The 14,314-nt window shown below is 38.7% G+C and overlaps 1 protein-coding gene across 1 annotated transcript; it reads right to left on the minus strand.

Annotated features, from left to right (window-relative positions):
* Nucleotides 1-4,365: 4,365 nt before the first annotated feature.
* Nucleotides 4,366-13,961, minus strand: LOC141350321 (vesicular inhibitory amino acid transporter). Its single transcript, XM_073855416.1, has 3 exons — nucleotides 13,436-13,961; nucleotides 7,890-8,606; nucleotides 4,366-5,444 (listed from the first exon to the last, which is right to left on the minus strand). Exons 1-3 carry the CDS (start codon nucleotides 13,691-13,693, stop codon nucleotides 4,986-4,988), a joined length of 1,434 nt encoding a protein of 477 aa, XP_073711517.1. The 5' UTR covers nucleotides 13,694-13,961; the 3' UTR covers nucleotides 4,366-4,985.
* Between the last annotated feature and the right edge of the window lie 353 nt (nucleotides 13,962-14,314).

Below are 14,314 nucleotides of genomic sequence, written 5' to 3' on the forward strand. Positions count from 1 at the left end.
TGAACTCTTGAACAAATACCTCGTCGAAAATAACGTATGTTTTGGTTTCATATGTAATCTACGTGTTGTTCATTTGCTTGTTTACCGGAAGTTACGTGTTTTCCACGAAAGCCGCTTGTTTAGGTTGTTACTCCTGAAATTATCTATAGTTTGTACGGTAATCCTAGCGTAAGATTGAAAGACACACTACCATCAACTTCAAGTGTCCTCTCATGTCAGCAACGCCAAGATTGACAGAGTCCTGTTTTGAAATGATGTCCGACCTCTCAGAGGAGCACTGGAGTTTTACAATCCAACATTTCATGAAGCTGCACCCTTAATAATTTCCCTCCTGTAAAGAGAGCCGATATGTTATCAAGACTTTCATCATAAAATTCCTGCTGGGTTAGCTGAACATATGTGCTTTGTCCTTGTTTGAAGACATTAAGCGGCTGTGTTGGATTGAGGGGGTGGGGGGGGGCTCTTCACCTCTGCCGTGTGCCCATTATTCTCTACGGCCTGTAAATGGATTTGTAATTACGGGCTGTCCGCCGCGGATCTTGAATAATTGTCCTCCAAGTCGCTCAAAGAGTTTGCCTACGTACGCTGCCTGCGTCTGTATTATTCTAACTATTGATAACGGATGATGAAGGGCCATTACATCTCTTTATTGCCCTCGCCGGCCTCTCTCGCTCAGATATGAGACCGCATGGAGCTCCATCACCGCTAACCCCGAGCGCCACGAGCTCGTAGCCTGACCTCAAGAAAGGCGAGATATTTTTCATTTGAAGGCTTCAAACCACCACCTGACATTTTCTCTTGCTATACACCGTTCTCTAATCTTAGCGCAAAAAATCCTCAAATCTGCGAGCGTCACATTTCCGAAGCCGCTGGCCTGCTTTCGCTCTCGTCGTGCGTGGGCTGCTGCGGTTATATGGAGGTGGGAAGTTGCAAAACAAAGATCAGAGAAAAAAAAATGACACTGAGAGAGAGAGAGAATAGAGAAAGAAAGCACTTGAGACACGGGCGTTTTGCCATGAAAAATGAAAGCGTATTGAATTTTATGCCTGCGGATTTGGCTGTGTTGAGATGCTCGGCTGCCCGTGCCAAGTTCACAAATCCGTGCACATCTGTTTGTGTGTCTGTGCTGGTTTAATGAGATATACTCATACAAAACCACTTCAGCCCCAGCAGCTTTAAGCGGATCTCTAACCATAATATTATTATAATTAGAAAAACACACAGAAACAGCTTTCAGTGTTCACAATGTGCCGATCACTTATCAAAACTTATTACTGTATTTATCACTCAATAAAGTCGACTTTAATTCATTTACAAATAAGAATCAGATAGATACACTAATGATTAAAGTCAAACAACAACACCAGATATACTGTGTGCGTGCGTGTGCGCGCGTAAGGGAGAGAGAGAGAGAGAGAGAGAGAGAGAGAGAGAGAGAGAGAGAGAGCAGTTTATATGAAGTAAAGAGTGTCAGTATTTTCTCAGGTCAGAATATTATATATTCCTAAAGTCCCACTGTGGTGAAAAGTTTTTATTGTTGTTTATATGTCTATGTAGTGGCAACCGCGATGCAAAGTTCGTCACAACATGTATGTAGCCCGTCACGTGTGTGGTTCGTAATTTCAAAATATGTGTTCGGCGAGTCGGGGTGAACCTGTATGTATCACATGTCTTGTCAAAATAAGTGCCTGCTGCAGACGCGTCTAAAGGGTTTATGATAAAAGAGACGCTCACGTTTGCCATATACTCACATAATCTCATGCTTAATCAAAGTTTACTGTTAAGGGAGTGTCTTGCGTGAGCGTCTCTTTTATCATAAACGGTTTTGACGCGTGTGCAGCAGGCACTTATTTTGACAAAACACGTGATGCACATGGTTCACATGACGCAACAAACACATATTTTGAAAACACGAGCAACACACATGACACTCCGAACACTTATATTGAATTTGTGCCCCTTGCAAGACCAGTCACGAGTCTATGTGTTGTTTTTAATATGCTCTAAGACGAACCATGTGCAAATTCATCATTCAACAACATTGCTGAGTATTTTCTACATAAAATTTGAGTTTTCCAAAGACAATCTTATATCCGTGGTTTGAAATCGCCTTGGTTTGCTACATTATAAACAGGTAACCAATCACAATTGAACTCACGTGCAGTGTGTAATAGACGAACCTGAATAGTCGAGCTGAAACTACATGAATTAGCCTACGTTATTTACGAAAGGATAGAGGCAGAGACTCATTCACATATTCAAATATAGAGACAGAGCGCAACGCGTCATAACCTGAAAACCACGCCCACCGGGGGGAAAACAATCCATCCGTCTCCATTGACTTTGTATTGTGACAGGCTCCATCCTTGACATTTCTGGCTTATAACAAATACAGAACAATGCCTAAAAGCTGCTGTGTGACAGGGTGTACAGCTAACAAGTAAAAAAAACAAAAATACGTTTTTATATGCTGTCATGTCGACCCCAAAAAACGAGCGTTTAAAGACACAAAAGTTGAAACAGGCAACTTTTCATAGTACTAAGTATTAGTAGAACTGCGCCCACTAGAGGGAAACGTAGTGTGCGATCCACTTTTTTCTCCTTAAAGGCTGCGGTTTTACGGCCCGACAGCTTATAAAAACTTATTTCTGTTTTTTTTGTTTGTTAGCTGTACACCTTGTGGGCGTGGTTTTCAAATTAGCATAATTGCGCTCTGTCTCTATGGTCTAAAATGTGTGGTTAAGTAGAGGCGGAGACTAATTTGCATATTTATAGATCTGCGTATACTGAATGACGGAAGCTTAATTCAAGCCATTTTAAAGTATGTAGACATTTCTGTCGCAGGAAAAACTTTTACATATGCTATTATGATGCTCAAATATGAGTTTTAATTGATTAAATTATCGATAAAATATTTTAATGTTTAAGCATATTAATAAAGTAAATTACAGTACCTCTGTGAGCATTTTGAAACCGAACATAGGTAAAATAAAGACAAATGAACGATAATAAAAAAATGTATAAACATAGTGCTATTAATGAGAGAAGATTTCATAACTCAGTTCTTTTAAAGTCGCAATGAAAGTAAAATAAAAAACTGTTTGTTTTGTAATATTGTGGTATTTTTTTACAAATGACTTATCTGTGAGCTTCATTAATTTTTAAAAATTCATGTGCCTAATCTTTAATCAAAAATGCAAATCTCCTCCTCTCCTAAAAACGATCTCTCTTTACTTCCAGTCATATGGTATGGCAGGTGGGCGGGGCCTGGGAAAAGATCGCTGAGATTAGCAATTAGCAACACAACCCAACTTCAAATGATATAATCAAATCTCTATGGACAAATTCAGATCCAGCCCTGCCTTATTTCATTTCAGAGGCCGGTTTTACTCGGATACACGTCCCCACGGGGAAAATTAGGCAATTGATACTTCCATTTCATGGCGACTTTAAAGAAGCTGTTCTTTTAGTTGTGGTTAAAGCAGGTAATTTTATTCATAGTACATTTCTTGTGAAGTAACAGCCATATGCTCTTTTAATCCCTTTGTTATTTTGTTGTTTATGGGCATGAATTATGTTAATTAGTGAATTAAGTAGACACTGTATTTTATGAACTTTCACTAATAAAGTACATGCCCCCTCCTTCCAAAGCTCCGCCCTCAAAGACACGCACAGCAAGACACTAGTTTAATATCAGTGTCACATGTGTCGTGTATGTGAACCTGGCAGAAAGTTCGGGATGAGCTCATTTCACTTGCAAATCACTTCCAATTTACCGGCATACATATTGATGTGCATATTTACAAGGACCATTGCAAGTCAAATTGACCAAACGTCTGCTTTCAAGTAATGTCATTAAACAGACTTTTAGTTTGTCATTTTATTTTAGAAATATTATTGAAAGTATCACTTTTATGTGATTTATTTGCGTATCAGGTATTATTTTGAGTTGTATAAATCAAAACATTAATGTAATAACTAGCTTATTTCAGATCAAACAGATGGTTGTGGTTGTGTGTGTGTGTGTGTGTATGATGACTGCAGCACACTGACATAAATTTGGCCAAATAAATTTGACCTGTTTTTAGTAATATTGGGATGAAAATCTTGTCTTATATGGTGATATAAAACTGACTGTAATGTCTGTTATGAATATAAAATCTTTACTTTCTCAAACTTTTCATTTTGAATTGATGAATCCATCAGAAACAAGCCCATGTTGAGCTCATGATGTCTGACCTGTAAGTTTTGCAGCTGTTGTTTGTCGCAGCTTCCAAGAGCAAATCAAATTTCTTAATGACGAAGAGAAATAAAACCAGCAGAGATAGAAACAGAGACAACTGTGAATAACTGCTGTTTCATAAACTCGTCGTTTAATAGCCTATTAGTTCATAACAATATGTTTATCATTTGTTTTTGGGGTTTTTTGTCATTTCTTTACATCATTAACTGACTGTCAAAAGTTGTTTATTGTACGACAGATATAGACACAGTGAGAGACTGTAAAGCAGGATAACATGAGCTTTTCATGCATCATTAACCTGGTAAGCAGCTGAGCAATGAACACGGTGAATTATGACTCGACACAAGATAACATTTCACAAACTCATTTCAGGAAGAAAGCAGAAAATCATTCATTAACTCCATTTAAATGTAAAGGACAAGTTCACCCAGAATTTGAATTATGTTCTCACCCTTAACGGATTTCAGATATGTTTTTGTTAAAAACTGGGTATTATTTCAGATCTTGCATTTCGGCACAAGATGAATTGAGGTTTCATGGTGGCCACCACTTACAGAAACATGACAGAAAGAGATGTGCACGTGAGAATATGAACAAATATTTACAAATATATCACAAGAAGTAATGACCAAACTTTTTTACACACACTTTCTTCTTAACATTATGTGTCTATTAAGCATCTGTGACTTTTGTTTATTAAGCGTGTATTGTAAACCTATAAGCATCGAAGATAAATCATTAGTTACACAGATCGATTGGTGCTCTCTCTGTCCCCAAATGCTTTTATCATTCCTTTAACAGAACAGACAACCCCAGAGATGCTACAGAAAGAGCCCAGCAGTAATATTAGCAGATCCAGAGCTTTCTGACTCATGTCAAGCTGAGTCCATTTCAGCTGTAGGTGAAAGAGAGCCGGGAGCAGCAGCGTCATGGCCGCCCCGGTCACGCTACCCGTTAAGCCCATGAGCAGTGAGAAATGAGGCACATACAGCGCCATGATGAAGGTGAGGATGAGGAGAGATCCTCGCAGGATCAGCGTCCGATGCTCAGCCCCGGCTTCGGATGAATCCAGCTTCAGCACGCTGATCTGCAGTATCTCTGCTGTGGCGTAGAACGGCAGCGGGTACGAGAGAAGAGCTTTAACCAGCAGACACAGATTCACCATCATACGTAAACCAGTTGGCAGATTATCTGTTATCACCTGAAAACAATAATAACACATTATAATTAATAAATATCTATTAGTCAGTAACTAAAATTTCTTATTTTCACAAATGCCACTTCATTTAGTATTTAAGTAATTTGTCTTTCGCTGCAAAACCCTCTTAGTGCATGCAAGCTTTTTCACAATGGACCCAAGTTAAAAGGTTATCTACGGTTGTTTTCCAATCCCACAGTGGCTATCTCTCTCTCTCTTCAGTCACTCTTCACTGTCTTTTGTGAATACAGTTTTTTACAATTGTGACAGTTGATGTCAAAAGTAATCGTTGGTTGAAAATATGCCGTTTGATTTTGACCTTTGATTTGTTCTTATTAAACCAGATGAGACTTGGTCTTATATGACTAAAATACCTTTCCATAGGTGTTGCAATTCACTGTAAACCCGAACAGTACAATGTACTTATTTAAAATAAGTTACTCAAACCAGTGAAAAAAGTTAATTCAACTTAAAAGTTTTTTGTGTGTTCAACGTTTCACCGCTTTCAGTTCCATAAACTCAAATAAAATGAGTCAAAGAACTTGGCTAACTCAAAAATTTCAATACCACAGCCAAATAATTGCAAACCTGAGATTTATGGCATTCAATCTGCCAGCTAAGCTAAAGATTCTGGAAGTGCAAATTGACTGTAGTTTTATATAAAATCATCATGATTGGTTAAGGCTTTCCAGTTCCCAGCATGCTTTGCATTAGCCTATATTACGAGAATTTTTTTTTTAAATAAGTGATATTTTATGTGGTTTTCAGTAAAGAGTTTTTGTTATTTTTTAGTTTTGTAGTGATCATTGTTCAGAAGTGTAGTGCCTGTGCTTAGACTGTAGGTCGGATCATATCATATAAACAATAACTGGGTGAAGTCTATACCAGCACTGAGCTCAGTTTCTTTATACTTGCATACACAGTTTTTAGTTTCATGAGGCACACTGCCTGTTTCTGTGACTCAAAAAATAAATAAATGGTATACATCACTTTTCCCACACAGGGGAAAACACTAATAAGTAATTAAGTATAGTGTACATAAATATGAAATACAATAAAATATAAACTTTTAAGTTTGGGTTAATTGTAATTTATACATATTATTTACTTAAACATTTTAAGTTGGTCTACTTAAATGTTTTTTTAAGTAATCAGTTTCCACATAACTCTGAACTCGTTGGGGTTTGTCCTTATGTGGCTCAAAGTTACAGTAACTCATTGGCAACACGTTGCCAGTAAGTTACCGCATATACTGTATACAATTAAAAGTCTAACAGTGTAAACCGAAGCAACAATGGTAAGAAAATAGGATAAAACAGTTGAGTAACCAATCTGTGAGAATGCCACGGAAAAAGACTGTCCGTGGCAGGGGCACAAAAAAATGCGGAGATCCGTAAGAATGGAAAAATGAGCAAAAAATTCCGTGACTATCCCACGGAAATTCCTATTCTAAAGGGCTTAGACCTTTCCAATAGTAAACTCAGGTGTCCCGTAACAGACAGCGCCACTTATGGGGTTTTAATATTTAAAGTTGTCAAAACTTCAGACTTTCAGTTGTAGTAGCCTAATTAAAATAAAAAAGTAAATCTTTTTTTAATTTAAGCGATTTTTTTATTTATTTATAGTTATTCATAAAATGTAGTTATTAAAACTGACAGTCTTTTAAGTTTATAAACTAAAAAAACACAATCAGGCTCAAATCATAGTAAAACTTATCCAGGTTTACAGTGTACAGTCTGCTGTGGCTTTCCTTGCTGTATTCGAAGTAAATCTGTTCTTGTTAATTCATATGGTTAATTTACTTTAAATATGCAATCTTTTATCCATTTAACTCTCTGTAATTATTGGATTGGTGTCACTGTGCAACTCTCTCTCTCTCTCTCCTGTAAGAGAAGTGATAAAGAAAGAAATATCAGATGTGATGTTTAACAGAGATGAGCTCATATTTAGTCTTTGTATACGGTGGAATTTGATCATGATCAAAGCTCAACAAGTGAAATATCATGTTAACACTGATATTTATAGCAATGAGCACACCGGTGGATGACTAATGCACAGATCACCCGTACTTTATGGAGTATATATATGAACATGTAAACTGTCTGAAAAGTTTTTAGATCTATTTTTGCACCATAACTCATTTTTCATGTCATGTTTTATAATACACTTTGAAGAATATGTTATTTTATGCAAGTGAGGAAAGTAAAGGGCACTTTAGCATCATCCACACAAAAAACTGAAGATTCATAACTAATTGTGTGTTTAAACCTGAGCTAAATGATTAATTTCATTGTATTACCCCTCTTTTATATAGGCTACTTTAGGGTGCTTTTTTATTTTACCCTATAAAATACCTCTGGGTTAAGTGTGATTTTGTAAGTGCTTTAGAAGTAAATGTTGTGTTTATACAGTAAGTAGGTGAATCTTATGAAATCTAATGAAATGTACCTCTTTGGTTTCCTCTCCCCATGTAAGGAAGGCCAGTACAGAGAACGATGTCTTCAGTATGCAGGCAAGAGCGTGAGTCCAATCCATCATGCTCTTAAACTCTGGCCTGTCCATCATGCTCTCCTCAAGTGTGGGCAGATAGATCTGAGAAGTGTAGCTGAATATAATCACCCCCACTGCGACCTGGAACCCATCGAAATCCACAGGCACTCTTCTCAGACTCGTGTTTTCCCACCGCACTGACTGACAGAGACAGTAGCCGATCACGATGAAGGTGATGAGGAACTGAACCAACGAGCAGAAGAAGCTCAGACGTGACACCGCCCTCAGGTCATGGATCAGCATGCAGGGCATTAGGATCAGAAAGGTGACGGTGGAGCAGGTCACTGGGGTCAGAGGCAGGAAGTAAAGGCTGTGACACATCAGGTTGCTACCGACAACCAAGTAAAGAATGCAGGTCATGGTCAGCTCCAGCACCTGTGCGATGTTCACAACTATCCCTCCGATGTGAGGACAGACGTTTTTGAAGCAGGCATTAGCGATGTCCTCGTATGTGCGTCTGACACGGACCGAACGGCCGTTTTCGTCCTCTTCGTACAGGCAAGATACCAGGATCTTACCTGTGTAGGTACAGATCAGTGCAGATGATATAAGCAGGATCAAACCCATGTACCCACTCTGCTGAAGGGCAAAGGGAAGACCCAGCACAAAGAGACCCTGTGGAAACACACATATCCAAAAAATCCTTTTAATATCTCATGTTTTCTCTAGAGAGCAGCGAGATGGAATTGATAGCAATCAGATTGGCTTCTCTGATTTTTTCTCCACTAAAAATTATGTGGCTACATTTTTTACTAAACACTTGGCAGAACAATTCAAGGTAGACATACTGACCCGGAACAGCTTAACCCACAAAGGAAGTAAACTGATGCGATATGCAATGGACACAGACAAAATGGCTGTTTCTCCGGAGATTTACGATTAACTAAGAATAATAGTCAACTTTATAATTGTTAATATTTTGAAATAAGACTTGATGACGTATGCAGCCTAGAAATGTGACCCCTGGAGGCCGCAGCCTTCGGATTGAGAAATGGCCAATGATTATACAAGATTATAGAGCTTTATTTCTGTAACAAGACTTAAAACTTCAGCATTACTCCTCTAAGCGGAACCAACGTCCTCCATTGCGCTGCTAGGAAGAGTCATGTGATTGTGGGTGGTGCCCACCCCAATTCAGGGCTGTCCAAACTCGATCCTGGAGGGCCGGTGTCCTAAAGAGTTTAGCTGAAACTTTCCTCAGCAAACCTGATTGAAAGTTTGTAGGCTGCATCTGAAATCACATAACTCCATACTATATAGTAGACGAGAAGGATGTCAGAATTCATAGTATTCAAAAAACAGTAGGCGAAAAGTACCCGGATGACCTACTACTTCCGGCAAGATCGCAAAGTATTCATTCAGTGGACCCTTTACTATACCGTGAGCTTTTATTCAAAAAAACGTTGTTTTATTCAAAAATGAACAAAAGCGGTAACGCGGCTCTATTCAAATGCAAATACACATAATAAACAGCTGTCCCTTGTGGTTAAATTGCGCTTGTTTAACATCATTCCAGTTAACGACTGACTTGTTTATTACAACGTATGTTACGTAATGTATCATCAACATAGTGGATATTTAATCAGTCCTTCCAAAAAAACTCAGAGTTTTTTTGTGATTGTTGCGGGCAAAAATCCTTGCTCTTGCGGCACGTTTTCTTAAACAAAACAAAAATGTGATGGAATATGCAGGATATTTATGCAATTTTATGCAATGAAATTGTGGGATCTTGCCAAAATTGTGTGAACTTGCAAAAACTGTGTGAACTTGCAAAAACTGTTTGCAGCTTTTCATTGATGTTCACGTCACATAATTAAGTAATTTCCTAACATTCTGATGACAACAGGGGACATGGCTGCGCATGTGTGAAGTAAATGCAACATTTTCAACTTTCTGCTAAGATATATATGACTTTTTGCTAAGAAAATCATGAAACCATGCAAGCCCCGCATGTTTTGCGAGCAGAAATCTGCAATTTATGCAGCGAAAGTGCGGCGTATTTAAAAAATGTGTCCCCTGCATAAATATGCAGACTTTGGTTGATTATGCATTGAATCATGCGATCGCAAAATCACGTTTTTCTGGTGGGACTGTTTAGTCTGGGCCCATCTCAAACTTGGGGCCGCGAGATGGTGCCAGGGGGGCCCCAGTTTTATGACATTTTATAAAATACATACATTTATCATGAATTCTGTGTAATTAAACCTAAAAAAAATAAGGCTACTTACCAACAGCACTACTTTGTATACTTTTATATGTTTTGTCTAATTAAAGTGTTATGTTTTAAAACAAATTTGTCATACATTTTTTAATGCACCGTACACAAAGGGGCTGCACCCTGAAAAAGTTTTAGAACCACTGCCCTACGCCAGTGGTCTTGACATGGGAATATCACTTCTGTCCGCTTACATTGCGGATGCGAATGCATGTATTCGATTGATATCCAATTTATTTCCACATATGAATAAAACCTGAAACCGATCGGAGAATATCGGAATCTATGCGCTTTTTTCCTGCTTACGCATTCGTGGGTCATATCAGATCTGTGCCACATGAGGGGAAAAAAAATCATAATCGAGTCACTTTGAACATGCAGTGTGTGCAGCATCACTGCACACTGTAGCAACACAATAGCATCATAGTGGCTAGTTACACAGGGTAACATCACTCACATGTATTACAGTAAAATATAGTAATTTTACTTCAGCTTTAGCCTATGGAATATCAGAGATGAAGCTGATGCATGAAAGAGAAAGAAGCATTGGGAAAACAGGTCCAATGCCAGGTTTATATCCAGATAAATGCATGCACCAGGAGAGATCACACACACACACACGTACACAGGCAGGCAGCTGTGTGAAACACACTCAGACCCATACAGCAGATGGGAGTAAATGAAATCACACCCCTCACACACCCTCTTTACTAATAGAGACACAGTCATCTCTAAAGAGGCACTAAGTGACAGATATTTTATCTTGATTGTTGGCAAATTGCTTGTGTGTTAAACACAGTGAATAAAGATGCAACAAGCTTTCATTTCCTCTTAGGATGATAGAATCAGCAGCCGTTCATTCACACTCATTCAAGCAAACGGAACAAAATCCCTATTAAACTACTGTGAACTTTTCCAAGCTATTCGCTTGTTAAGATGTAAATAAAAGACTACCAGGTCCATGCGAGACTACAGTCTCAGTGGTCGTTTATGAACACTGTTTATTTATATCACACATTTAACATTTAATGTAGCTTTTATAGACTCACACTATAGTCTCACTGCATCCCAAACACCAATACCTTAATGATTCATGAAAGATAAATTACTGTCTGGGCATCTGGGATTTCAGTATAGCGATAAAGGTTTTGGTTGTGATTTTCCGTTAGTTTTAATGCACAGTGTGAGTGTATTTGTAGTATTGTTTGTAGGCATTATAATAGACCTATTGCAATATATTATATATTTTTTTTTTCAATTCAATTTTATTTATATAGCGCTTTTCACAATTGGTAATTGTTTCAAAGCAGCTTTATAAGCGAGCGTATAATGTCGTATAGAAGAAGGTGCTAAGTTAAGCCAATGAAAGCGAACTCCCCAGGTTGAAAAAAACAGACTTTTTAGCCGGTAGAAAAAAAGTCCTAGGAGGAAAAAACCCTTGGGAGATATATATACTGTATATATGTAAAGGAGTAAGGAAATTAAACTGGTTGTTGGTCAGGCATCAGCTGGGCATCACGTTGAAGGATGACTAGTACATCAGGGATGTTCCGACCTTCACATTTACCAGAACTGGGTCTGTTTTAGAGCCCTGCACGGGCCAAAAACTCCAGCCCTAACCCGGCCCGTAGTGTTCAAGCCCTACCCGACCCCAGCCCGACAATGCCTGCAATTTTTTTCAGCATGAACCCGACCCGAGACCAATATCAATCACTTTTAAGCTCTCTCTGATGCGCGCGCTCTTTGATGCGTGCTCTCAGATTCGCGCTGTCTCTGCTACACACGCAAACACACACAATGAGGAGAGACTCTAAAATAAGCCCGACCCGAGCCCGGTCGGTAAAAAAAACCGCCCCGTTTGCAGGGCTCTAGTCTGTTTTTCTCATTGTCCTCGAGATCGAGGACGAGACAGGGAGAGAGAAACAAAATCCTATTAGCGTATAGGGGCCGTTCACATGTAATGCAAGTGTCACACAGTGATGTGGTTTACGTCAGCTCGGTTCCAGAAAGGCTAACTATTGCAGCATAAGTATATTACCAATAGCTGAGGATTTAGCAAATGTATGGGCCCAGGGTGAATCTATGTATTGGGGCCCCCATCTGATCTTTAAATCAGTAACAGAAACTCGTTTAACTAAGACCAGAAGCCCCACTGTCGTCGTTAATACTAACGTACAGTGGCAAACGGTTCTGTATGACATACTATTCTCAAGTATATTAAAACGAATTTTTACACAAACGGGCAAGATAACCTACTGGAAAATGTCTTGTTGTGCTTTTGGGTGTCAGAATAGGAATGCCAAAAAATGATTCATGTTTATAAAAAATACCATTGTCGAAGACACCATTTGAAGATAAACGTAAGCGTTTATGGTTGCAAGCCCTTAAAAACCACAAGCTGTTGTGTCTGGCCTATAGAAATGCGAGCATAAAACAGTCAACCTGGATGCTGTCAACTTTGCTCATAGGTGTTCAAGCTAGAAATTATTCCTTTAGTGTATTTCCTCATCTGGTAGGCTGGTCTGAGTACTGGATTGTGAAGGATACTGAACACAAACCTTACTAGGACTGTACAGCATCACTCCATTACTTATTTGCATAAGCACATCTTGCCGTGGACGGCATCAGCACAATGGTAATAGCGGCACTATCTCTATATTAACTCTTTATATACAATTGCAATGAAAATAAGCAAAGATGTTCCAAGCAGATGGTTAAGTTGAATTGGTAGGTGCATAAAGGCTGAAAATTCAATCCTGAGTGTCAAAGAAAAAAGATCTAGTGGGAGTAAGACAGGTGCGTGTATGTGAGCCAGACACATCGAGCAATAAAAATAAAGCAGAATGATAAAGTAAATGAGCTTGAACAGCAATAATGAGCTGTGTGATTATTAACTCTGCTCTAAATATTACTGTCAGCTTTAACTGGGATTGAACAGATGAGCTAATGGGGTGTCATTCACATAAACAAAGTTTTATGCAGCTATAAAGTAAATAAGGCATATTCAAATCGACACAGACACTTGTGCAGGTTAGAAAACTGGCTGATGATCCATTACTTCAATTCGTGAGATGCATTTTATTCTGTACTAAACTCAGCATTGCATTTTATTTACAAACATACAGCATTGCATTTTTTTTGTTTTTGCATCTTCCACATTTTCACACCTCAAAATGTGCTTACAAATATATAAAGCATGCATGTGATGCAGTTGTGTTGTTGCGCTCACCTGGATGGCATTAGTGATGTTCCAGCCCGCCTCCCAGGTTGTGATTTTTGGTCGTGCGAGAGGGCCGCTGTCCTCACAGGACAGAACCGAGTCGATTACCGCAGGGTTCTCTGAAACAGAACCCTGGGAATCATATCTGTAGTCATCCAGCTCGTCCCTTAGAACCAAACCTTGACTCTCCTCAGCACCAGCGTGGAAGTGCATCCTCCAGAGATCTACCATATGGGTCTTCACCCAGGACAGCCACAGATGGGGCATTCCTCCAGACTGAATGTGGAAAGCTTAGCGTCTTCCTTTCACAGCTTTACTATTGAAGTGTCTCAGTCCATCTAAACTCAAGGAAAGTCCATTAGAAATGTCATACTGGGTGTCAATCTGAGTGTTGTAAATGGATAACAAAGATCTGGCCCAATGCATTTGTGAGGAGAAATGGGCCGCATGTCAATTTTAAATGAGGTAACAGGGATATAAAGTGGGCAGGATTGACAGACAGATGAACTGTAACATTATAATCACCGTGAAAATGTGTTTGGTTTGTTTCAAAAGTGTTTTGCTCTCCATTTCTTAAAAAATAAAGACAAAGTGCTTTACTGTAGGTTAATACAGATGAGCCCCTCCAAGTCTGACACTAGAGGGTGTAAGGAGGTCCAAAAGCTCCTAAACTGACTAAAAGCACCAGTAGTCAGATGTCATTTGTTTAGACTTCTACTAAAGAAACACACCATTAAAACACTTTAAACAATAAATAGCATGTTCACACATTAAATCATGTTTTTTCTCATGCTCTTTACTTACAAATAAAGTTATACTAAAACTTCAATTATAGTTAACTTTCTGAAAATATTAATATAATAGAGAAGATTGGGTGTATTTGTTAAC

Source organism: Misgurnus anguillicaudatus, chromosome 18 (genome assembly GCF_027580225.2).
Source record: "Misgurnus anguillicaudatus chromosome 18, ASM2758022v2, whole genome shotgun sequence".
Lineage (NCBI taxonomy): Eukaryota > Metazoa > Chordata > Actinopteri > Cypriniformes > Cobitidae > Misgurnus > Misgurnus anguillicaudatus.

Bases quoted from the DNA above. Each gene is read 5' to 3' on its own strand.
- LOC141350321 (XM_073855416.1), bottom strand. From the start codon at position 13,693: ATGCCCCATCTGTGGCTGTCCTGGGTGAAGACCCATATGGTAGATCTC. The intron at 8,607-13,435 runs GTGAGCGCAACA...GTGTTTCCACAG, and splicing joins ACATCACTAATGCCATCCAG to GGTCTCTTTGTGCTGGGTCT. The intron at 5,445-7,889 runs GTACATTTCATT...TATTGTTTTCAG, and splicing joins GGGGAGAGGAAACCAAAGAG to GTGATAACAGATAATCTGCC.